Source organism: Amblyomma mixtum, chromosome 5, assembly GCF_055824585.1.
Source record: "Amblyomma mixtum isolate Tamu chromosome 5, ASM5582458v1, whole genome shotgun sequence".
In the NCBI taxonomy this organism is placed as follows: domain Eukaryota; kingdom Metazoa; phylum Arthropoda; class Arachnida; order Ixodida; family Ixodidae; genus Amblyomma; species Amblyomma mixtum.
In genome coordinates this window covers 8,916,847-8,941,202 of record NC_143016.1, presented here as the reverse complement: position 1 = coordinate 8,941,202, position 24,356 = coordinate 8,916,847, and the positions used below count along the sequence as shown (strand labels likewise).

Here is a 24,356-nt window from a genome sequence, read left to right as displayed (position 1 = left end):
GCGCGGACTCGCACTCGCAGAACGTAACGCGCGCGCGTCTTGTGTGGGGCCGCTGGAGGGCTGAAAGCAGGTGTGTTCGGCTTGCGGAAGGTGCGGTCGGTGTGGTCTGCCCTGATCTAGCCGGAGGCAAGGTCTGCGGAAGAAGAGACGAGAGAATATATCAACGCCATATTGAACCAAACTTTTGGGCAAAACGCAGCGACAGTCATGGTGACCGTGAAGGATGCCGCCGATCGGGCAGAAGCTCTTATTGCTAGCATGCCTGAAAAAGCGCAGTTTGGCCTCAACTTCATCCAAAGCAAGACCGGCGTCAAGCGGGCCTACATCCTTCTTGGTGCGTGGTGACTTCAATACGTGCTTTTGCCGGCTGTATGCGATGCTTATCCTTTTTTCCACAGCATGTTTGTGGAGCGCGACTGAACGGTAGCGCTGTTTTCATGGTGGAACGTAGCGGTTAGCATCCTAAATATTCGATTAGCTGTTCTTTTAGAGCTAGGCGTGTTGGATTGTACTGTACTTCAGCGTATGCAAGGAAGGTGCACTCTCGTCGCAGAGTGACGCCCCTTGCATTTAGGAAATTTTAATTCCATACTAGCTTGCAACGAGGAAAGAAAGCGCTGGCCTCTCCACAGCGGCTGGCACAATGGGCAGCCGGCGGCTGTGACCTTGCATGCTGCCTGTTGTGGCTTGGGCTCCGCTCCGATATCGCGTGCGTCGCAGAGCTCGGTCGGTGCCCAGGATGCCTGCTGTGCGTTGTGCGCACAGCTTCCTGTGTGCAGTGAAGGAAGAAAAAGTGGAATAAAAAAAAAGTGTCGAAGTGATAGTGCCCTGAAATTGCGCCTAATTGACTAGGGTGCTGCGCTTTCTTCGTGCCAGCTGTCGGTATGCTCGACCACGTGAAGCGGGCTTCACGGTGGCCCTGATTGCGGCGTGCAAAAATTAATCATTTTCGTTTAGTTCACGGGCCATTGGCGATCGTACTTTTTGCAAGTCACTGCTGTTGATATTCCAAAGTATAGAAAGTGCTGCAGATTTTGAAAAGGCTTAAAGAGTGTTTTTTCTTCTTACTGGTTTTCGTTTGATAAACCGGTCTGTATGCTCAAGCTTTCCGGTGTACCAGGATCTGCGACAAGCCTGCAGTCGCCTTTGCGTTTCCTGTTTTTTTTTTCTTTCTGTGTGCATGCCGCGTTACCTACTGTCATTGTAGATTGCTGAGCAAGATCGACGTGCAATCAGTTCTGGTGATCTAACACGCATTGTGCGTTACTCAATCATGCAGCGGCGTAAATCGCAGGGGAGGGTCGGCACCGCGCAAACCCTCTAAGCTTTCTTCGGAATCTCTCTTGTGCGGACCTGGTGAACATTTTAACAGTGCGCGAGACAGGCGCGACTCTCGCCTTGGCGGCATGCATAAAACTACTTCATATCAGATGGCCATCTTTATTTAAACAAAAGGAAATAGGTAAAACGCATCGAGCAGTGTCCACAGCCATCACTTTCAGTTTCTGCTGGTCCGATTAGAAAATTGCGAATCTCCCTTCAGCCATCTCGGGCCCGCCCCTCCTGTGAGATAAAAATAAAAATAAAGGAACGTAGAGGCTGTGATTGCAGAGCGAGAAAACGATGCTAGTTAAATGCTGTAGAAATAGCACAACCGCTGAAATGGCATGCTTAAACGGCACAATGCAGGCTTTAGACTTGAGGAAAGCTACAAAAAACTTTATACTCGATGCTAGAGGTCTGCACGGGCCTTTATCTAGACTGGGCCTGGCCCTACTCGCCGCTACATCGGTCCGGACTAGAAATGCGACTGCCTGAGAAAAGTCGAAAAATTTGGGGGAAAAAAACTTCATGGTCGAGAAGAACGAAAAAAAAAAATCGCAGACTGTGCTACCTGCACAATCTGACCTCACAAAGTTATTTTAAATGAGCTGTTTGGGAGCCAAGCACCTATGGCGCTCACCTATGCAGCAGCTGAAAAAGCTGCAGAAAGCAAGGAGCTCAACTGCGAGTTCGTACCAACGATGAGTGGCTAGGCACAACCAAAAAAAAACAAAACAAAAAAACTGCATGGTTATAGAAGAGCACTGCATGCCATCCTGAACACTTTACGGGAGAGATTTCTAAAAACGACAGCTTTTCTCATATAGCTTCGTTGTTTTTCCGAACATTTATGATATTCTAAAAATGGGGAAATCATAGCTGTCGATGGTGAAAAGTTATTTTTTTAGTGAGGGCTGGTGGAGCGGGCCCGATCACCACCGACGTCGACTGTGTGTTCATTAATGTTTTGTTCGTTCATTCGTAACAATTTGATGAAAGCCAACTCTGTCACAACCTCGTCCGGCTTTTTCAAAATGGCGCCTGGAGTGCATTTTTTTACCATAGCGCGCACTAGAGTTCCTGTATATGCTCCCGCAGGGAGCATATACAGCATATACAGGAACTCTAGCGCGCACCGCTACCGCGCGCCGCCAGTGCGTGCGCGCTGGTTATAAAAAAATAGGTAGGATAGATGACCTCTAGCATAGCGTGTACCGCGAGTCGCCACTGCGCATGCGCAGATCGCCCCGAGGGCGCCAGATGGCGCCACGTTCCCGTCAGTTTTTATTTTCACTCTTGTGGCGAAGAGCTGGATGAGTGTTTGGGCCGAGCGCTGGCACAATGGCATCAGGGCAAATCTCTTCACCCTGGGCCAGACATTTGAGCTGGGCCTGGTCGCAGGAACTGGTCGCATGCACCCTCACCGTCGCAAAGGCGAATGACAGCGTCTCACGACAACCGATGTTGCGCCGAATGTCGGCCAAGCATCCTGAACCGGCTGTACGCAGACAACATAGTTGTTGCCTGTCTCGGCGACGCCCACTCACTGCCAGTGGCGGTGCGCCGGGGCCTGAAACAGGGCTGTCCGCTTTCCTCGTTGCTGTGCATATACGTTTCGGGGTTGGAGCGAAACGCGATTGACTCGGGGCTGGGCTTCCCGCTCAGTTTCTAAATGAATGGCTGCCCTGCACCTGGATGCTGCCTGAACTGACCTTTGCCGATCACCTGGTGCTCCTGGCGGAAACCGTCACCGACCTCCAGCGGCACGTCACTTTGAGCGCCACCGACCTCGGAAACCTCGGCCTCTCCTTCAGCCAGAAAAATCCGAAGTTTTCAGTTCTCTGGCAGACCACAAGCGAGCACGGTGTTCTTGCCGGACAACGGAACCATCCCATGGGCCACCGAGTACCGCTACCTCGGTGTTACTGGTGCTATCTTCTCATCATCGCCGGATGGCCTGGGGGCACACAAACACCTGCGACAAGCCTGCCAGAGGACAAGTGCTGTGCTGAGCCGGCGCTTGATACGGTGTTGCAACAGATGTATTTTTGTTCAGGAACTCTGGAAGGCTGTCCGCGTCCCAGCGCTAACCTTTGCCAGCGCGGTTACGTGCATTGCAGCCGAAACTCGAGCGTGGCCGAAACGCGGTCAGCGTGGAGTGGGACGCGTAGCCGAAGCCATACAGGGTGGTCTCGGCTGGGCCTCGTTCGAAGCACGCGAGGCAAGCAGCAAACTTCCCTTCGTAGGTCGCCTGCGGACTATGAACGACACGTGGGCCCGCCGAGTTTATCGGTACCTGTGCCTCAAAGGCATCAGGACAACGTGGATCTCGCGCCTACACACGTTAAGCCGCATTTTCTGCCTGTTCGCGCAGCCAGTGCAGGAGGACAGTGAGAAAAAGTAGTCCCGAGCAATGTGGACGCGTGTGCTGGACGCGGAGACGACCCAGTGGCCTCGCAGCAATGTATGTACTCGGAAGACTACTCTTCTGCTGCACAGCATCCGGAAGACTCCGTCCCGGGAAATGACGCATGACGAGGACAGGGAGTGCGCTGCTCTTTGAGGCGCGAGCTGGAGCCCTGCGCACCCTGTTTTTGCGCTATGACATTTCCGGCAGCACGGCAGCAGTTCAGGCAGCATGGTGCCGAAAGTGTGGTGAGGATCAGGAGAGCACTGAACGTGTGGTCATTCATTGCTCACAGTTGTCGCCGCAGCAACACCCTTAGGACACCAATGTACCCGAGGCGATGAACTGACAACGCGGCCTCGGAGACACTGAACCCGTCAGTGCGAACCGCAGTGACACCAACTCATGGGGCGCTAAGTGACCCGCACGTGGGCAGTTAGCGTTCACCCCCCCCCCCCCCCTCATTTTCTCTATCTCCTTTCCTCTTACTTTCTCTTGCCCATGCTTTTTTATGTTTCTTCTTTCTATGTAACAGCTAGTGGCGGAAAACTGTCGCCCGATGCAAAGGGTATAGCCACACATCATGGGCATGTCGTATGCGTGCCGCGTCGGGACCAATCAGATGCGCGTGCTCAGTAGCGGGGCGCGGTAGACGGTAAGCTGTAGCGGTATGCGCTATGGTTAAGTGGTCCCGAGGCAGCAGGCTTGCGGCAGGGAGAGAGAAAAAAAAAACTATGCTGCGTCCCAGTAGTTCCTCGCAGCACTTCCAAAGCCGCGATGAGTGCACAGGCAACGTACTGGCTCTGCGGATTGTAGTGCCAGTATAAGTACGCATAAGGGCATACGGGGAGCCTGCTTTATAGTGCGCATGCACCAAACGCTGTTTCATAGCGAGCTTAGCGTACGCTTGCGTTACGTGCGCAATTTCCCGAGTTTTTCGCGCGTGACTCTTGCGTTCGTAGACAGTTTCCAAAATGGCGGCGCCCTTTAAAGCAGGACCTCCCGCCCCGGACTGAAGTCGTCGTTGTTGCTGCCGTTTTCAGTACGTTCACTGACCATAAATGGTGCACCAGGCTTTCGCTCCGTCTCATCTCACCTGTAATAAAGCGTATTAGAGAGTGTTTAGCGTATATGGAGCCGTATCCCAGTCAAAAAAAACCATTGGAACCAATTGGATTTCCAATGGGTTCCAATTGGACGAGTTCAGTTTCCAATTGGTTTCAATTGGAATGGTGTTCCAATTGGTTGGTCCAAATGGACTGTCCAATTGGACCATTTGGGTTTCCAATTGGTGAGCCCAATTGGTCTTACCCATTGCATCCAATTGGTTCGCCCAACTGCACCCAATTTATCCAATGAATGTTTGCATGTTTGACGAAAAAGGTAGAACTAATATGGTACTTACAATAAGAGCTATCAGCAGCTTAGCCTAATAAATTGTACTCATCACCTACACCACCACTGGAGCCGAAATTAAATTAATTAACTGCACTCAGTGGGCAAGCGTCACTGGCCCCAGCATGAGAGCCTAAAAAATTGGGTATATAAGTTGTAGCAGAAGTGTGTTCTCTGGATGTACATATTGAGCTAATGTATGCTACTAGTGCCTGAATGTGCAGTGTTGCTTGTGTGTGATGCATGTGTGTCTGTTGAGTTTGATTTCCATAAAAGCATGTTAATTTCAATTCCGTAGAAAAATGTTGATTGGCACTAGGCAGAGTGTCTTCCTGCAGTCCTCATAAATGAGTTTTTGTTTTTGCACATTACAATGTGTTAAGTTGTAGAAATATTTATCCAAGATCCTAGAGCATATTATTCAAACATTTAGCTACCTTTCTCAATGAACGTAACATATTTTGTGAATATTTTCTGGGTGAAATAACTGCCTGGCCTAATGGGTCCAATTGGCTAGTCCAGTTGGATCCAATTGGTTGGGGGCTAAAAACACAACTGGAACCAATTGGTTCCAATTGGGAAGTCCAATTGGAAGCAATGGGGATGTCCATTTAGTTCCAATTGGAATGTCCAATTGGTTCCAATGGTTTTTTTTTGACTGGGATATCAAGACTGACCTTATCTAAAGTTCCTCATCTAGGGGCTTTTAACCTTATCGTTCTGCGTCCGTTTGCATGCGCTGAACTAAAAGTACGAATGTGAAAAATGGCCTAACCTCGTGCAAAATGCTTGCGTTTAGCGTACGGCACGTAGACGGCGTCGATTTTTAACTCTTCTACCCATACCTTTCTACTCCGCGAGCAGACGACACGCATACAGCTGGGCGCGGAGAAACTCGTCTAACGCGCTCTCCTGGTTTACTGAGGAGGTCTCTGCCTTGGGTAGTTATGGGATGGCGTATAGGAGGGAGCGTGACGTCACATGCCTAACCTCCGCAAGGCCTCCTCCCATGCAGCTGCCGCCTCCTCTCGCCGAGGTCCCGATTGCGCATTAATCTTGGGAATTTGGTCATTCGTAGTTACCATACCGCGGCATGGCTTGATTTCGTGGTCTTTTTTTAGCGATCGTGCATGCTCCGACGCAGCGCCTGTCCGGCGGAATCTATACCGAGGTGGTCTCAGCTTTCATAGGCTGCGCCCGAGGCGCGACTCAAATTTCTTGCCCAGGCGGGACACAGCGAGCGAGAGCGAAACTCCGCTAAAAGCTACCGCTGTCTTGTCACGTGAGGGCCATGTTCTCATGATGCTTTTTTTATTTTTTCACTAGTCCTCGAAATGTCACGTGGCGCCATCTGCTGGTGCCCTCGGGGCAATCTGCGCATGTGCAGTGGCGGCTCGCGGTAAGCGGTAACAGTACGCGCTATGGCTGTTTTTACTGCGAGTCGCCACTGCACATGCTCAGATCGCCCAGATGGCGCCACGTTCCCGTCAGCAGCGTGCGTAGTGGCGGGGCGCGGTACGCGCTATGCTAAGTGTATCTATTAGAGAGAGATAGCATACCGCGACCGCTACCGTGATCTGCTTCCGCGGGGCGCCACTGCGCATGCGCAGAACGCCATGGAGGCGCCAGATGGCGCCACATTCCCGTCAGCTGCCTCGTCAGCAGAGAGATGTGGCATAAGGTTAGAATTGTAGGAAACGGTAGGCAAAGGTGATGGAGAATCTTAATGAGAATTGCCAACACAGTAAACAAAAAAAATAATAAAGAAAAGCTGAGCATGGTGGCAATTGCCACCACCCCGTTTCAAAGGGGGCGCTCCTATCCATCCATCCATCCATCCATGCCTGTCGCGTCGGGACCAATCAGTGCATATGTTTATGGTTTATGGGGGAATTAACATCCCAAAGCAACTCAGGCCGCAGTGAAGGGCTCTGAAAATTTTGACCACGTGGGGTTCTTTAACCTATACTGACATCGCACAGTACACGGGCCTCTAGAATTTTGCCTCCATCGAAATTCGATGTGTAGTGGTATCCCGCGGAAGCCGATCACGGTAGCGGATCATGGATTGCGCATTGCTATAACTGTCTTATTTCTGATGCGGCAGGTGTGTGTGCAGCCAGCTAACCCCTGGTGCCATCTAGCACCCTTGGGGTGATCTGTACATGCGCATGGCGGTGGCTGTAGCGTTATGCTTCGTGCTAAAAGCCTTTAATGGCAAAACTTGGTATCTCAGTTCTCAAAACATAAATACACCTGGCCTACATTAGTCAAATTTCGGTTTGCAAATTGTGGAAGTTTCGGAACTGCCGCAAACACTTTTCATCGTGGTGTCACTTCCTTGCATGATAGCATCTGCTGAGTTTAGGCTGTATTTGACGGATTTCAGTCTCGTTTTATCTCGAGTGTTCAAAGATGTAGTGTGATTAGAAAAAGCATGTAGGCGATGCTTAAAAAGTCTAATTGAGCTCGCGGCAATTTCTGTCCGCTGCACCGATCTGTACTGACCGAAGATTGGACATCCAAAAATAAGACCGCAGATCTACTTCTGATTCAGTGCTTCTGCTTTCCACGGTGAGAGAGGCAGTTGCACTAGAATATTATACTGACTTGAGTCTTTTCTCCCCATATATTCTGTTTTGGTGGCTTTGTTTCTAAAGGCAGTAGGAACAGCTGGCAGCAAAATGGGTTTGCAGTGATGGAAGTGGGAGCAGCCTCTAATTTAATTTTCTCTCACCATACGCTGGGTGAATTTAGGTTCACAGTACTCATTGCATCCATGTAATATAATTGTTATTGCAGTTCTCATTTAATATTGAAACAAGCGTTGATGATTATTTTATATCTTAAAAATCATGGGCCAGCATTCCGAGAGGGATAATTCTAGCATGAAACAAAATTCAGCTATCTCAGAAGTGCAGATTAGGAAAAACTTCGGTGCTGTTGTGAGAAGGAAGTAAGTGAAAAAGATCCAAGCAACACAAATTTTATTTTTTCCAATTTTTTATTTTCTAGCTTTTGGAGCAGCCAAGGCTTCACTTGGCGTGCAGTTTGAGGTTTGAATTGCTTTGAGCACTCTTTTGCATCTCTGAAAATAAGCCACAAAGTATCCCTTGTTTAACTAGGGGTACCATTGATTTTTTATGTCTTTTTAAGGCATATTTAATTTACTGTCTATGTTCTATACATGGATTTCATTTTGCATAAATATTGAACGGATATGATGGTAAAATCTAAGTCTGGGGGCGCCACTCACACAGAGGAAGACAAAGTGCGAAACATCTTGCCTTGGTGTAAACATGTCTGAAGATCCTTGGGAAAAACTACAGAGAGAGAGCAACCAACAAAGCAATAATCAAACTGGATCAGGGGCGCCTGCTCCTGGAGGGTATCCTCAACAACCTTCGCCTGGCACACAGAATCAGCAGCCAGGTCCATCGTCAGCTGCACAAAGGATACCTGACCAGCAGTCGGTGCCACCACCACAAGGAATGCCTACACAACAGAGTGTGCCCATGCAGCAGAGCTATCTTGGTGCACCTGGAACTTCTGGACAAGCAGCAGGGGCACCATACATGCCACCTGCCCTAAATGCGTGGCCAGCGGCCGGATATGGCCAGAGCGCCACTCTAACCCAAGCAGGAGGCGGATATGGCCAGAACACCACTCTAACCCAAGCAGGGGCTGAAGCACGTGCTGAATCTTTCATGTTGGGGCTGATCGACACAAGCCCGCCACAAGTCCGGCTTGTGTTCATGATGCTGGAGCAACATACTGGTGTGCCCAGAGCTAATATTGGCATGGGTAGGCTTTTCTCTCTGAGGAGGTTGAGGCATATTCTTGTCTGTCCTTAATGTCCTGTAGCAGCAAAATGGCGGAAGTGTGTGTCAACTCCTCAGGTATGGTTTCAAGTGGTGGTGGAAGATTGTCAATCAGTACTATAGTTATGGCTGTGTCGTCATGGTGCTTCCCTGTTTTGTGGCCATTATAGATTGCTTCACATTACCTTTCAGGCAGAGATATGTTGTTGCTCTGTCGCATCCATTCGTTAGTCTTGTTGACCTCCAATACCCAATGGTTTACTGAAGGTCATTGTAAAAAAAAAAAAATGGTGGTGTTCTATGACTGCACAGCAGTTTTTTGGTATCAGGCAAATTAATGATGGCTGTAGGCAAGCTTTTCATTGTGTGATTATTTTGACATCACAGTTTACAACTGATGTGTACAGAGGGCACCAGATAGCTTTGGAAATTCATGAACATTTTGTTTCACAGATTATTGCCAGTCCTCTCTCTTTTTTGTTATTAATTGAGTGTTGTCAGAAGGTGGCGTTCCATTAGGAGCTAGATGCACAAGAAAGTATTGATTGAATTGTCACTTCAAGCTTGTTGTGTCTTCAGGTTAGTTTTGCAATCTGTCAGTAAAGGCTTATTGGTCGCTCTGGTTTCTGCTGTAATGCAATCTGGGACTTTCATGGTGCTGGTTATTTGATTCCTTCATTTGGCGCCACTTGAAGGCAGCATTCACTCAAACCAAATGTGTTTGATTGTTGTTGTGAAAGCGGAGGCTTTAGTTTTTTAGGCTTAGTTCGCATTAAAATTTAATGAAATAGCCATGGCAGAGAGAGAGCTGGTAGATGCCTTTCTTGCAAACACAAAGTGAACGTGTCTTTGCCCAGGAGGAGAGTGTAAAGTCTATTTAATTTGTGCAGTGGTTGGATGATATCCACAGGCACCATGATTGCCTTTGGTTCAGTTGGCATATAGACATTTTTTTTTTTTTTCTGCTACTCAGTGGTTTATCTCTTACTTTCACTGATTCTTCATAAAAAAAAGAAAAAAAGAAACGAGGATAATACCTGTTATTTTGTTATTCCAATAGCATAAGAACCAATAACTAACCCATGTTGTCAGTAGTGTAGTTGGTGTGTCTTGGAGATCTAAAACAGAAACTTGGTGCCTGCTATGAAGTTTTATTTACCTGACTGTTGGTGTATTGTGTAACCCCAAACCTGTGTTTGAGCACTAATGCATGTCTTTTGTTTCTGTGCAGGTGTGGCTGGCTTCTTTGCACTGTACATGATCTTTGGCTACTTTGCCCAGCTGCTCTGTAACTTAGTCGGTTTTGCCATCCCCGCTTACGCTTCGTGAGTTTTTCGTCTCGTTTGTTTTGCTAAACCACTGACCTCTCCAGTTAAGGCTTTTTGCTTCATCTAGCCATGAAGAAAAGAATGTTCTTGCGTATTAATTGTTTCATCATGGTTTGTGCAGTGTGTGTGTGCGTTTAGTTCTTTTGCTGGTTTCTCATCACAGCCATGATATGTATGTTGAGGTAGTGAGACAGCCTTATGTCCTGTTATTTATTTTAAGGCCAGGTACTGTAAACAAGGGAGCTTGAATGTACTTTATGCTCTCTTCATATACTACTTACTGTTGACATTTTAGTTTTGATGGCTTACATTCACTTTCCGCTTAAAGCTTTCATTGTGATCATGCCTGAAATAGTGGCTTTGCATCCTGTCTTGCTCTTAATGTAAAGCAGCAAGCGCTAATCTATGAGCAAAAGGGCTGGAGAGTTAACATGCGGCTGTCAGCTGGCTGCTTCCACCAAGAGTTTTGTCTTAAGCTGTGATGCTAACAGGAGAATAGGGACTCACAGTGTCTGTCCTAGTGTGGTACATGTGGGTTCGAGAGTGGAAAACTGTTTAAAGCATCAAGTGCTGCTTGATGTTTGGAACTGTTGACGGCATTAGCATCATTCAAGATGATAATAATATGCTCATTGAAGGGGAGAGACCGCTTTCAAAACTTAAAAATCTCGAAAAAAAAATCAAATTTGTAAGGTCTTTCTGATTATCCCGAAAAATTTTCCCTGAAAACAGCCCAGAAGCGACTTTAAAAAATGTTTTCATAACCATAGGTAGCACAAAACTGGCTGAAATCTCTATGAAAATGCCAGTTTTCTTGAAAGTGTGTTTTGACCTGACTGCCCAGCTTGCAGAAAGCATGGCACGACAACTGGTTTACGGATTTTCATGCTGTTGCATTGTATTCCTTGATAAATTCTTAATACAGTGATTGATTGATTGAAAACTTTATTTAGAGAATGGCAGTTACATTCCTACATTTTTGAATTACTTCTATTTTTATTCTCACTAATTTTACATCATAATAACGAGTGCATTATACAAGTGCGAATATAACATTCTGTGTAGAAAAAAAAAATGCAGACTCCTTCCATGTTTTGTTGTCACGCCAGGCTTTCTGCAAGTTTGGTATAGCAATGAGGCATATAAAAACTTATAATGTCTGAACTACTTAAGATATTTCAGTGAAATTGTGTATTGAGACATTCAGTGGACTTTCCAGTAAACATGCCAAAATTCATTGCTCTATGCAGAAAAAAAAAAATTCACCTCCAAAATCTGTGTCCCTCCTGAAGGAATACCACCTTTAATAGTGGGAAGGAATTGTGGTGATGGCTGTTTATGTGCAGAGATGCCATGGCTGCTTCTAACAGCTTTCCAGTAACTTTTGAGTTGCTATTGCAGTGATAACCCTACTGCCTCATATAATTTCCTACTCACACTCTTTGATCTGGTAATCAGCTTCTGTTGCAGCATACCTCATGGGGCAGCCTTTTTCAATGGGAAGTACTTCATGGTGAATCATTATTGCCAAAATATTCCATGCCTTGAAATAGGCAGTACATACCGCTGAACATATGTTGTTGTTTGCTGTAACTTTGCTCACTATAAGGCTCTCAAGTTTTTCAATGCCGTCAAAACTGTCGGTGAACAGATAATTTTTTTTTTTGGCTTGTCATGCCAGCACTAACAACATAAACAGTGGCTACTAGATGATTTATATGGCACTGGTACATTGACATCAAATGACATACATTTTAACTCATTCGTTCAATCTAGTTGGACCACGCAAAATGGTTTGAATAATCTTATTTGAATTGAAGGTTGTGCTTGAAATTATCAGCAAATTGAATTTAAAATAATTTGTGGTGGTAGTACATACTTAGTTGCATTTGGAAGTGGGCATTGTCCTAATGAATTTGGAGTATGGGCTTGCACCGTGGGGTCTGATCGGTATTTTGTGCCTATTCGGGTCAAAGTGCAGCTTTCACTTAATTTACAGTTGGTCTCTGTTCCCGGACGCCATTATCTTCACTGTTGCTGCTGTCTCGCTAGAGCCTTACGGAGTTGGCATCGGCTTATTACGAGCTTAGTTACAAAGCTGTTTTCATGCTAATTTTTGCTAAGCTTTTGTGCAGACCACTGATGTCAGCCAGAAATAGGATGCCAGCCAGTCATGCACACTTACTGTGTGCAGAAGGATTTGTGAATGCAGCCACTGTCTAGGCACCACAAGGTGTAGCTTTTAAAAAAAACATGTGCTTTGCTACAGTGAAGAGTACATGGGCCATTCTTTACTTCTTGAGCCAGTTCAAGTGAACTGTGTTTGTTTGTGCATGCTACGCCAATTCACTGGAAATATTGACCGTTGCAGGCACACAGACCTGCAACTACCCTTCTGCTACTCTGTTTATTAAAATGATCTGATATTTGCTTATCTAAATTTCAGTGATCAAGCTTTGTTTTATGTTTTTCATCGAAAGTGTGCGAGAATAAAGCAGAAAAGCAAATTTATCAGTGCCAGATGGACATTATCTGGCCATGCTGTCCAACGAGAAAGACCTCTGAAAGTCTATGTTTTGTGTCAGAATCTTTGTTACTGCTTTCTGTAATTATGTAATGTAATCACGAAACTACTGTATGTGGGAAAAAGCACTGCTTTCTAGAGGAAAACCTGGTGTATGTTCTTTTTATGCCTCTGTCACATGAGCAATCTCAGTGCACGTTAAAGCAGTCGAAATGCATGGGCTGAAGCAGCAAGTAAATTAAAGAGCTGTTTTTGACGTGAGTACTTGTTATCAATTGAAAATAAATGCTTAGAGTGGTTCGAATAAGCTGTAGTTTGGGCATCACTTGTAGACCACTGTAGGAGGCTAACAATGCTGCGCCCTTAGTTTTAGGAGTGGTTTTTGTTTTGTTGGCGTAGCTGGCACACATCGGTGATGATCTTGTGTGCAGCTGCTGCTGTTGCAATCCTGGCATGACATCAGTGCTTTCCAGCTGCATGCAAGGAGGCTAGAACACGTGGACAGGAAGGCATGCTGCACAGCTGTTTACATCTGACAGTTTCCGGTGCTTTTATTTCAGCTAGGGATTAAAAGTCTGCCATCGAGAGAATGTGTGCTACAGTTAATGCCATGAGGCAGAAATTCCATCTGTTTAGGTCATGGGTCTCAGACTCATCTTGCCCACAGGTCACATTGGCAGGCTTATGTTGTCCACGGTTCAGTAGATGGAAAGGCGAGAGGAGGGGAAAGGGCAGAGGTCAGCACAACCATCTTGCTGACTGTGAACACATCACCTGCCTCTAGAACATAGTGAAAGTAAACCGATGTCTTGCATTCAGGGGTAGTGTGAAGGTAGGAGATAATTTTTCCATGAAGTATAATGTCTTTAGTTACTGATTAAGAAGTTACACCAGGTGAGCAACCAGCTGTCGTCAAAGAATAAGTGTGATGATTAAAAGGATAAGATGTGGATGGAGGCGAAACCAAGGTGTCAATGGAAGGGAATTTGGGTGCAGGGGCTGACGTCGTTAGGGCCAGCGCATTGCACAAGCCATCACGGGCCGGGACTTTGTGGCCCCTGGTCTAGGGCTTCTGCATCCCATTTCTGTCTACTTATAGTTTGTGTGAAGCGGCTCTGAAAGACCCGTGCAATTTCTCTGGTCATTGAAGGTCACCTTGCAGCAGAGATCTAACCCCATCAAGTTCAATTCACAGTGGCTACATTGTTGTTCAGACTGCACATTTGATGGGGTTATTACTGGTCCTGTTCACAGCACATTGGCCATAAATTGCAGGCACTGTTAACTGCCAGGAGTTGACATGTTTGCTTTTTTTATTATTTTTTCTTCTGTTGTCCAGCATGCGGGCCATTGAGTCCACATCAAAAGAGGATGACACCAAGTGGCTCACATACTGGGTGGTCTTCGCATGCTTCTCAGTGGTGGACTTCTTTGCGGACAACATCTTGCGTTACTTCCCGTTCTACTGGTTGGTGAAGGCAAGTGTGGCAATTTTATTTTAAGGCGGAAGCCTTTAATGTCTCGTCGTTGTAAGCAGCAGTTGTCGACAGAAAATGTCACGCTTTTCAATTGGTGGAAACGGTCGTGACGTCACAGTGCGCGAATTTCAAACGGGGCCAATTGCACTTTGCCTAGTAACCATACAACCAATTGAAGGGGTCGTATAGTGGTGCTCCAAGTAAGTGGGACTGAGCTCAGTTAATTGCCCAATTACCCAATTAGCCTAATTAGCTTTACTAGTCAGGCCATATAAATAAATAAAAGGGATTAAGAAATTGGTCGAGCTCAGGAATCGAACCCCGGTCTTCGGCGTGAGAGACGAGCACGCTATCCACTCCGCCATGCTAGCTCGATGGTTTGGAATGAACAAAGGCGCGTCTAGTGAATATGGTGTCTTCACATACTGCCATCCTCCTCCCTTCCCTTCCAGCGAGGTTTAGGTGTCCACGGAGATATGAGAGACAGATACATTTCCTTTCCTCAAAAACCAATTTACCGACGGAGTGAGGTGTAGAACCGAATGGGCGATGGCGTTCTATGGACTCCTTGGCAGTGTTGCAAGACGCTGTCGCCTTCCACTCTTAGGGGGAAGCTTAACATCTTAACCACACATCAGTGACCACACTTTAGGTCAAAAAAGTGCCCCCCTGAATTTTGACGGGTGTCCACCGAGATATGTGAGACAGTTACTGCATAATTTCCTTTCCTCAAATACAATTTTCATTTTCTTCATTAAGGCTCCTCTTTATCTATCTTCTTTCACTCCCACCTCCCTTCCTCTACGGTGGGGTTCAGGTGTCCACCGAGATGACAGAGAATTACTGTGCCATTTCCTTTCCTCAAAAAGCGTTGCGTTCAAAGGGCAAGGCCTCGCGCTGAACGGGTGGTGGTTCCGTGGACTCCCTGGCAGCGCTACAACGCGCTGTCGCGTTCCACACCTAAAGGCGAAGCTTAAGCGTAATTAATTAGCAGCTAATTAGTATTCAGGCATTAATCAGTAATTAACAATTAATTAGTGATTTGCCATCACTTAGTAATTAGTACTCAAATATATGTGACGCCACCAGTGCCACAGAAACAGCGAAGGTGGTGCGGAAAACGCTTCCGCCTCTACCCACTTTAGACAGTCAAAGTGCCCCCTGAATTTTTGAAGCAAAGTCTTGCAGAGGCTGCTGATTGAGCGCTGTGGAGTCCAGAAAACTGCTCTGTGGCTGTTGTGGTGCATGCTGGTACAAATGTTTTTACTGATAGTGCAAGTGTATTTAGTATACCAGTGGCCTGAAGTGCTTGCTGCTGAGATTGTCATGGCTATGGTGGCATAGAGGACCTTCACCTGTAGTGTTTACTGTGCTGCCGATGGTCAGTGAGTGGGACATCTTGGCGAGGGTGGGGAGTTCTGCTGAATTCACTTCGCTATATAAAAGTTGTGGTCACTTCTTAGCTTGTTGAGTATCGCTGTAGGGGGTGCTTGGACAGCCTCCCTGCTTGCACACACACTTATTTTTTTTTTAAAGTGGGGACACTCGCCATATGAGCTTAGCAACACCAAGCTGTGAACTGGTGTGTAGAAAGCCAAATTGGAAGGGCAACTAAGTGTGCAGTCTTCGCCAAAGGTAAATGGTAACCAGGCAATGGAGCTTGTTTCTTACCATTTTAGTGGTGCATGTATGGATTGTATCCGTTAATTAAGCTCTAGGTCTTTGTAAGGTGAGGAAAACCCTTGTTCTCGCTTTGCAAGACCCTTTTGGTCTTCAGGAGTGCCTTAAGGATTTCACTATATGGTTGAGAAGCAAACACTTTTGCCTGTTTACTTTTGACAAAGACTATACTTTTGTAGGGCAGATGTACGGCTACTTTCTGGCTATGTTGTGTGGAATGATCTGAATATTTTTTTGTCGTGACATATCATATTTCAGCCATATGATCTCAGTATGACATATGTTTCTCATGGTCCAATAGGTTAACAAAAAATAGCAAATAATTTTTTATTTCAGACAGTGGATATGCAGGAACATTTGTAAATCTTTGATACTGGTACTGAACTCAATGGATGCAAAGGAAAAGGTCAGCGAGGCAGACTTCTCACAACATTGACTAAAGCATTGATCAGTATTCACACCGTGTTTTGTTCCTAGTGCTGAAAAATTACCTGCAAAGCTATTTCTTGGTACTGTAATCTAGTAACTTCTTGAACTTATCAATTTTAAAATTGTTGCACTTTTTCAATCTCCGTAGCAGCCAGGTGCTTACTTAACGACAGAAACAGCAACATACAGAAAGCATTCTTGCACAAATCTATTGGCATTACATAGAGAGGTCTAGGTATACAAAACATTACTTTCACACTGCTTGATAAACCAGTGTGTTTTTTATCTCTTTCTAAACAATTCCCACAAGGTGTAATTAGTCGAACGGAGGAAATGAGCTCCAAGCAGTTCCAGCATGCCGGTAGGAAGTATATGTTTTTTTCAGCCCGAGAAAAGGTAACGGTCTGGGCTGCGACATAAGGAGTAACTTTGTTCCGGAAGCTGTTTGTCACACCATAGGGACTTTTTTTAACGATTACTAATGTAAACTATGTTCGTTTGCCTTTTTCTCATTGCGAGTTCTCGTCCTGATGACCCTGTCTCCAGTCTTTGTCGTTGCAGCTCTATCTATGCCCCTTCTTTGCATCTTATTTTGCTAATTTATGTGCTTTTACTGTGAGTAGTGATATTATGATGTTAGAAAATATTGGCTTTTGAGGCAGCGTAGAATGGCGACGTTGGGCTAGTATCTACTGTTGCAGTAGATGTCATTTTTAAACGGCTTAATTCTTCCATTACCGTGGGAAAACATGTAGTTTCAGGGTAGTGTGCATAAAATTTTTTTCCACCTATTAGTTTAACAATTTTTCTTTACTGCAGCACATCATAATACAGCTAATAGAATTCTCTTTTTGATAATAAAACAAAAAACCAGAATATATGATGCTTATGAGAGAAAAAAGTCTTTGACTGGCAAAATTTGAGATACTCGCACGAAAAGCCCCAAAGTTTAATAATATGAAATGTATTAAGTTGGAAAATAGGAAAATAAAAAATCTAGAATATTCATTTGGTGCGTTACTATGTCAAAATGAATATTCATTGTTACAAAACTCTTTATGCTTAACATTCTGGTCAGCAAAAAAAAATTAAAAAAATTGCTCGCACCCAGCTCTTGGGGCTACTCTGTAGTCCAGTGCCAAGGTGGTTTCGGGCCATCTTGCAGTTAATTGTGTTCGCTACACTGCTGGTGGAACGGAATCATTCAGAACATACTTGGCACCTTCAGAGAAGTCCAGAAAGCAGTGAACCTCCTTGCCAATGGCAGAAACGAAAGTTAACAGACGGGCACCTGTTGATAATCAGGGTTGGGAGGAACAGTCGTCTCCATTCGAACTAAAATAAGACGAATGGCTGTGATCTCTTTTCGCACAGAGCTGTTACTTGCACCTACAGAGTCACGTGTCGATGTAGCCATATCGTGAGAACACTGTCGCTGCTAGGCAGGGTTAGTGCAAGAAGAGGATGCCACTTTAGGCACCATGCTTGCGCGGTCGCTCCATGTTGACAGGATCTGTATGTAGCTCAAAAATACTCCCTCACACAGATTACCAAAAAACAGATTCCGAAAGTGAAGTACAGTCCTTGTCCAGAAGTAGCCCGGATTGCTCAGAGTGGGGTGTTTTGCGCCATTGTTCAGATGGAATAATATTAATAGGTGCGGTATGGAAAAAGTCAGGTAAATTGAACTCACAACGACCAAGTGCATGGTGGGTGCTGGCAGCTGTGTATAGCAAAGGCCACATAGTTGTTCAAAATTGGTGAGCACAGTTGAGGATTGTAGTATTTTGACGATTATTGTCCCTAATTTTTTTATGCTGTGAGTAATGATCTAACATTAATGTCCGAATAACCAAACATGTGCAAAATTTTGGCGGGCAGTCATTAACTGAAGCTGCTTTGTGCTTGGAAATGAGTTATGTGAGAATTTATTTCAGCCTGGTTTTGCCGTGTGTTGTTTCAGATCATTTTCCTCGTGTACTGCTTTGCTCCCATCCAACAAAACGGATCTACACAAATCTACAGCAAGTTCATCCGTCCTGTCTTCCTGCGCAACGAGACCACTGTCAACAAGCTGGCTGCAGATGCTGGTGCTGGCATTCGGAGTGCTCTGCGTAAGCATCTTGTATTTGCTTTGCTGTAATCTAAATTCAGTTTGCTTTTAACATAATGATGCTGATATTAGCTCAACCTGTTGATATTGTGTTTAAAAACGTTGTAATCAATCTTGTAGCACTTTGATATTCATCTCTTTTTGCTGCTCGAGTCTCATCGAAACTGGATTCCCACATATTGTCGTTGTGTTGGCTCAGTGCTTATGATGCTTGGCTGCTGACCCGAAAGCCGCAGGTTGGATCCTGGCTGCAAAATGCTATAGGCCCATGTACTGTGCGATGTCAGTGCACGTTAAAGAACCCCAGGTCGTCGAAATTATCTGGAGCGCTCCACTACAAAGTCTCTCATAGCCTGAGCCGCTTTGGGATCTTAGCCCCCATAAACCATAAAGCAACATGTGTGGTGTCACTGCAAGACTAGCAGTGCAAAATTTAAGCATGCACAATGAAAAAACTAAATCATTTTTAAAAAATGGGTTATCACTACTAAGCTCAAACTGCTTTAAAGAGTCTAATACTCTTTAATGCTCTAATAAACTTCACTCTTCCTTTTAGTGAGAAGGTGCTACAGGCATTTTATTAAAGGAGTGTGGACACCAAATTTCTGGCTTGCGTGTTCTTTGTTTCAAACGTGTATTGCTCCATAACGCGTGACACACTCCGGGATTCATATATGTGTGGTAAATAATTTATTATTGCATTATTTATGAGCGATTTCAGTTTTGCTTTCTGAGCGCTGGGCTGTGCTGTGACACCAGAACCATGGAAGACCAGCAACCCTGGTCATCTGGGCCCCAAAAGCTGTGACGCACTGACTGCTGTGTCATCTGCTCTTGCAAACATGCCATACATATCATTGCCTTTCGAAATGCTAGCTAACTTGGTCATTATAGCCTGAAAGAAACCACACGAGCGATCGACTGTATCGAGTTCTCAAACCAAGTGGATCACTTGGGCTGACCTGAGTCAGCAGATCGCTTATGCCAATGCAGATTCTAAATTGCATTTAGCTTTGTCACACTGTGCCGATGCTCAGCGGACATCTGTGTCGGGAACCCATAGACGAAAGTGGAATAGGTGGCAGCCACCTGTCACATTACGGAGGCACATTGCCTCACTCTTCTTACCGACCAATAGCCATCACTGTCCCCACTTCACCCCATCCGCAGCTGCAGTGCTTCCCGCTCACTGTATGTGCATCTGGAGATGTGCGCGATCATTGGTTTGAGATCACTGTTGTCAAAGCTATTCTCGACGACCATTTTCGTTCGCTAAAACATGTGAAGTTGCTTTCTGCAATAGGCGACATCACGTACCTACTAGAACCTTGCAGAGGGGAGGCAGCGTCTACTAAAATTAAGGAATTAAGTGTTGAGCACTAGTGAATGTCGAAGGGTGAACATAGTAGGTCGTTTCGTTTATTTGTACTATGGCTGCATTAAATTAAAGACGAGCAGCTAATCAGGTGATCATCTCATGGGCATGAAGGTTTCGCTCGGCCAGTGATGGTAGCGCATCATTGATGCTATATCTGCTGATCAGCTCACCAACTGCCAGTGTCGTGCATCGCTCTTGTTAGTGCGTCACGTTACTGTGCTGTGGCGTCACGAGTATTCACTGTTGTTCCAAAGCTTATCGTCATTAACTGCTTTGCATAGCAATGGGTTATGATTACTTAAAAGAACATTTCAGGACTCTTTGGAGCTGAATTAAAATACCTTTCTAGCATTTGTTGCATCCAAAACTTGTCGTGGGTGATCTTACATACAGAGGAAGCCCGCACAGGCTTTTTATAGTGTCAAAATTGGATGTCTCAACCCCTTTAACTCTTGATCATAAGTGTATTTTTGCCACCAAGGTGTTCTGGCCTATTACAGAAAAATCTTGGTTTCTTTTTTTTTTTTTCTTGTTCAAACCCTGCGGATAACTGTGTTGTGTGTTGCCTAAAAGCTTGAAATACAATTTTTGTTCACTGAGGTTGTCAACAAGTTGCACTGTATAGCTGTGGAGTAAGCAAATAGAATGAACCTTCAAGGTGAAATGCATGCAGTATGCTGTACAATCTATAACTAGGAAACACGAACTGAAGTCAGTGTTATGAGGAGAAAATTGTTCCTGCTGAAGGGAAAATTTTCAGCTTCTCTCGAAACGGTTTTGGTCATGGCTATGTGTTGTTATTTAATGAATTTAGATATTTCAGACGTGTTGCTGCTAATCATTTTTGTCCAAAGGTCTGAAAGCGTGAAAGTTATTTGTTAGCTTAAATATGCCTCTAGTGAACATATGTGGTATGAGTGAAATAAATAACCCTACTATGCTTCTTAATTCAGATCATGCCAAAAACTCTAGAGCTGTTGGACGTCAGCTAGGCTTGTAGGTCAAATAATTTTGCGAATAGCGTCGATGGATGCACTACTGTAGTGGACTGAGCCTGTAGTACCATGGATGCTGTGGCATGACTGTGCTGAACCAGTACATACTTTGTGGCAGGACGTTGTGCTTTTTCTGCCTACAATAATCCATCTAGATCACTTTCTATGCCACAGCATTGAACTGGGTAGTAGCTACCACGTGCTGCATAAAAGTAAAGGTCGCTAACGCTTTTACAGAAGTGGGCATGCGGGCATTGCATTTTTGCAGCAGAAGAATATGATTCAGTGCAAGAATCCTTGAAAGATTGTTCAACTCTTAAAAGTAGGCACATGGGCTCTTATTTTTTGTGGTGCCTGAAGCGATGTTTTTTTTTTTTTTTTTCATTTCTATACTGTTCAAGTATATATTTTGTGTCAAAATAATAACATTTCGGGATATGTGTTGTCTCATTCTTTTCTTTTTACAGCCTATTTAGTAGCGCTGCTCACATTAGATCACATCCTTTTTTGCTTTGCAGAGAAGGCCGCTTCTTCGGCTAACAAGAACGAGTAAATCGCTGCTGCAAACAGCCGTGTCCTTTGTCTTCGTGCAAGGCAGCCACCGCAGTTTGGCTTGCAGTGGCCAGCCAGCCTCTGGTGACCGGTGGCACTAAAGCATCGTCACCCCTGATGTACACTTGGGCATCACGTTTTATTAAAGTGTGCTTCGCCTAACCACTCATATTTCTGATGCACATGGAGGAAGTATCATTGAAGAGGCAATAAATGTGTGCATGTCAAGGGCACCGTTCTGCTAAGTTTTGGTGTGAAAAGTTGAATTGTTGGGTTACCAATCCTTCATAATGTACACGTTCAAGTATCGATGTATATGTGTACCTGCTGGTTTTCTGCGCATGCAGTGCTCTGTGTGACTCTGTGAAGCTTGAGTAGACAATACACACACATGGGTTGTGTATGGCTGTGACCATTGCTGTGCCTCTATCTGCCGAATATGCCATGCTCTTTGGAGATATGTATGTAGGGGTGCTACTATAAAATGGTTCCGTGAGCAATTCTATCCTTGTATGCTTATGCCATCCGCCACCTTCACTGTGGCAAACCTGTTCTAGCACGTTGGACTGCAGTTATCGCTGTAAGAATACATCATTAAAAGAACACTGAGGACGACCTAAACAAATTTTCGTTCTCAGTGGAAATTGATTCTCTGGCTCTTTCTAGGTATGTTAACATTTTTCCAGCAGTGCAAGACTCAGTTACTACTATGGCTGAGAAAACTGAGTTTAGAAGCTTTCCTGCCACTCAGTTCAAACTCGTGATGTGTACACCAAGAAGGACTTGTGGTTACTGCTTTGAAGTGAATGATAGTGGAACATAGCGTCTGGGATCCGCGCTGAAAATGCGGCATCGATGCATGCAGTTTACTTGTGAAATTGGCCGGAGATTGCGACCCCTCTATTCTTTTTCTTTTCTAGGTTATCAATGCTCTGTGTTTGGTGAGAGTGGTCTTTTTGTCATTAGAATGCCATAGTCTGTCGATGCAGGCCAACTTCAATTTCTTCTCGGTGTCTCTTTAAAGGGTGGACACTGGAAAATTTTGAACCACTTGCTCAATTTTAAAGAAAATTTCAGAAAAGATGTGCACAGTCAATGCCATAAAGTATAATTGCTGGGCCCTTTCCGCTCCATCATAACTAGGTTCAACTGTACATCGAAAGTCAATGGCCAACACTTAAAACATCCCTTTTAAAAACACATGCATAGGTATAGCACTATTGTGTGCGGCTGTTGAATTTTTGTTTAGAGGAATGTTTCATATATCTAATGGCGCGCTCTAAGCCTGCAAGTGGCGCTTCACCTAATGGCCCTCCTGCCCTCACTTTTTGCCGGTGGATTCAGGTAATCTGTCGCTTTGGATGCCTGTTCACAGAAAGTAATGACAAGGGGAAGTACTGGCATTACTGAGAAAAAAAGGGTGGAATTTAGAAAGAAAAAAGAAGGCTCTCTGGTCGCTGGTAGAGCTTGCAGGACTTTCGGCATCCCTTTTGTATCATTCAAGGGAGATTAGGGGTGCAACGTATTCGACTAGCTGGCAGCCCAGAGGGAAAAAACCATTTGGTCACTTGGAAACGCCAATTCGACCCAGTGGTTTTTTCCCCTTGGGACGACATTGTTTTATTCCTGCCAGTGACGGTCTCATTTGATTTCATACTTGGGATCTGCTGTTCTCCCCCCTCTCATACCTTCGGCTAGGAATTAGGCGAGCGGAGATAGAGCCCCCAAAGCTTCGTATAGTGACATCATCCCTCCCCTACTCCGCTCCCTCTTGTGTTTCTCTTCCGCAAGCGGAGCTTCTGCATCAAATGTGGCATATCCAAAGCGCCCCTTCCCGACTTCATTTCCTACCTTCTTGGTCTAACTATACGCTAGCCTACCGGTGAACGTAATGAGCGTTACTCTGCGCAGCCGTGATGGGGGCGCCATACTGCCGACTAGTGACGTGATGTGGTGGTGGATCCTTTGGGATATTTTGGGGAAGACCTTTCCAAAAAGGGCTCCCTGGGCGCTGCCATATTGTTCCCTGGACTGCAGTGGGCGCCTCCCGCTAGCACGGTGGAAGCGGCGAAATGCCTCCTCTCAGGACTGCTAGAAACCGGTTCCGCCGCCGGAAACAATATGGCAGCGCCCAGGTTGGAAGCGGGTCACGGGGGCTGCTGAGGTCGCCCCGAGAGGGGAAAGGAGGACGAGTTCCTGTCTGTGCCGCAGCGCGCGCGCTCGCCTGCCAGCGGAGAAATGGTTTTTGAGTAGGCGTAATTGTCTCGCATCTGGGTGGACACCCGCACCGCAAGGGAAGGGAGGAAGGTGAGAGAGAAAGAGAGCCCTCGACTACGTAGTGGAGGGCTCCGGAATAATTTCGAGGAGACGAAAAAGCTCCAAACTGAATTTTCGCCCGTTACAAAGCCTGCTCCAAAATGCTATTGGCCATTCCCACCACTGACTGCGGAGAAATACGACCGTTGGATTGTCGACAATGGCAGGATGGGTGACACTGTAATCAACCTGCTAAAAAGGCTTTTTTTTTTTGTTTAAATTGAGTCACATGCCCATCAACAGATCGCTAGGGGCCCTACCAACTGCGTTACACACGCGAGGCTTAGGCGGCTCAAGCCATGTGGCCGACCTCCACAATGGAGTGCCGCGTTTAAAATTTGCTGCAGAAGATTGGGAAGGGGTGCTGCATCTCCGCACTGCTTCTGTTCTTGTGCCGCTTTCACTCCTGCACTCCGGATATAACAGCGGAAGGGAAGAGAGGGAGAACCGCAGATCTCAAGCAATATTATGAAAAGTGATTGCATGCAGTCATGAAGGCAGCGCTCTGTTGGGTTCGATCCCCAGTGCCGCCGGGTACCCACCGGTTTCTAATGGGTACGAGCTTCACCGTGGACTGACTGATGCTTGGCTTTTCAGCGGCAACATGCTTGGGGAAA

General features: G+C 45.6%; 1 protein-coding gene across 1 annotated transcript; it reads left to right on the top strand.

Moving 5' to 3' along the window:
- LOC149341275 (receptor expression-enhancing protein 5-like) lies at nt 1–22,071 on the top strand. The gene is made up of 5 exons (XM_089543289.1): nt 1–334; nt 10,178–10,271; nt 14,138–14,276; nt 18,349–18,499; nt 21,390–22,071. Exons 1-5 carry the CDS (start codon nt 208–210, stop codon nt 21,422–21,424), a joined length of 546 nt encoding a protein of 181 aa, XP_089399415.1. The 5' UTR covers nt 1–207; the 3' UTR covers nt 21,425–22,071.
- Nucleotides 22,072–24,356: the final 2,285 nt, after the last annotated feature.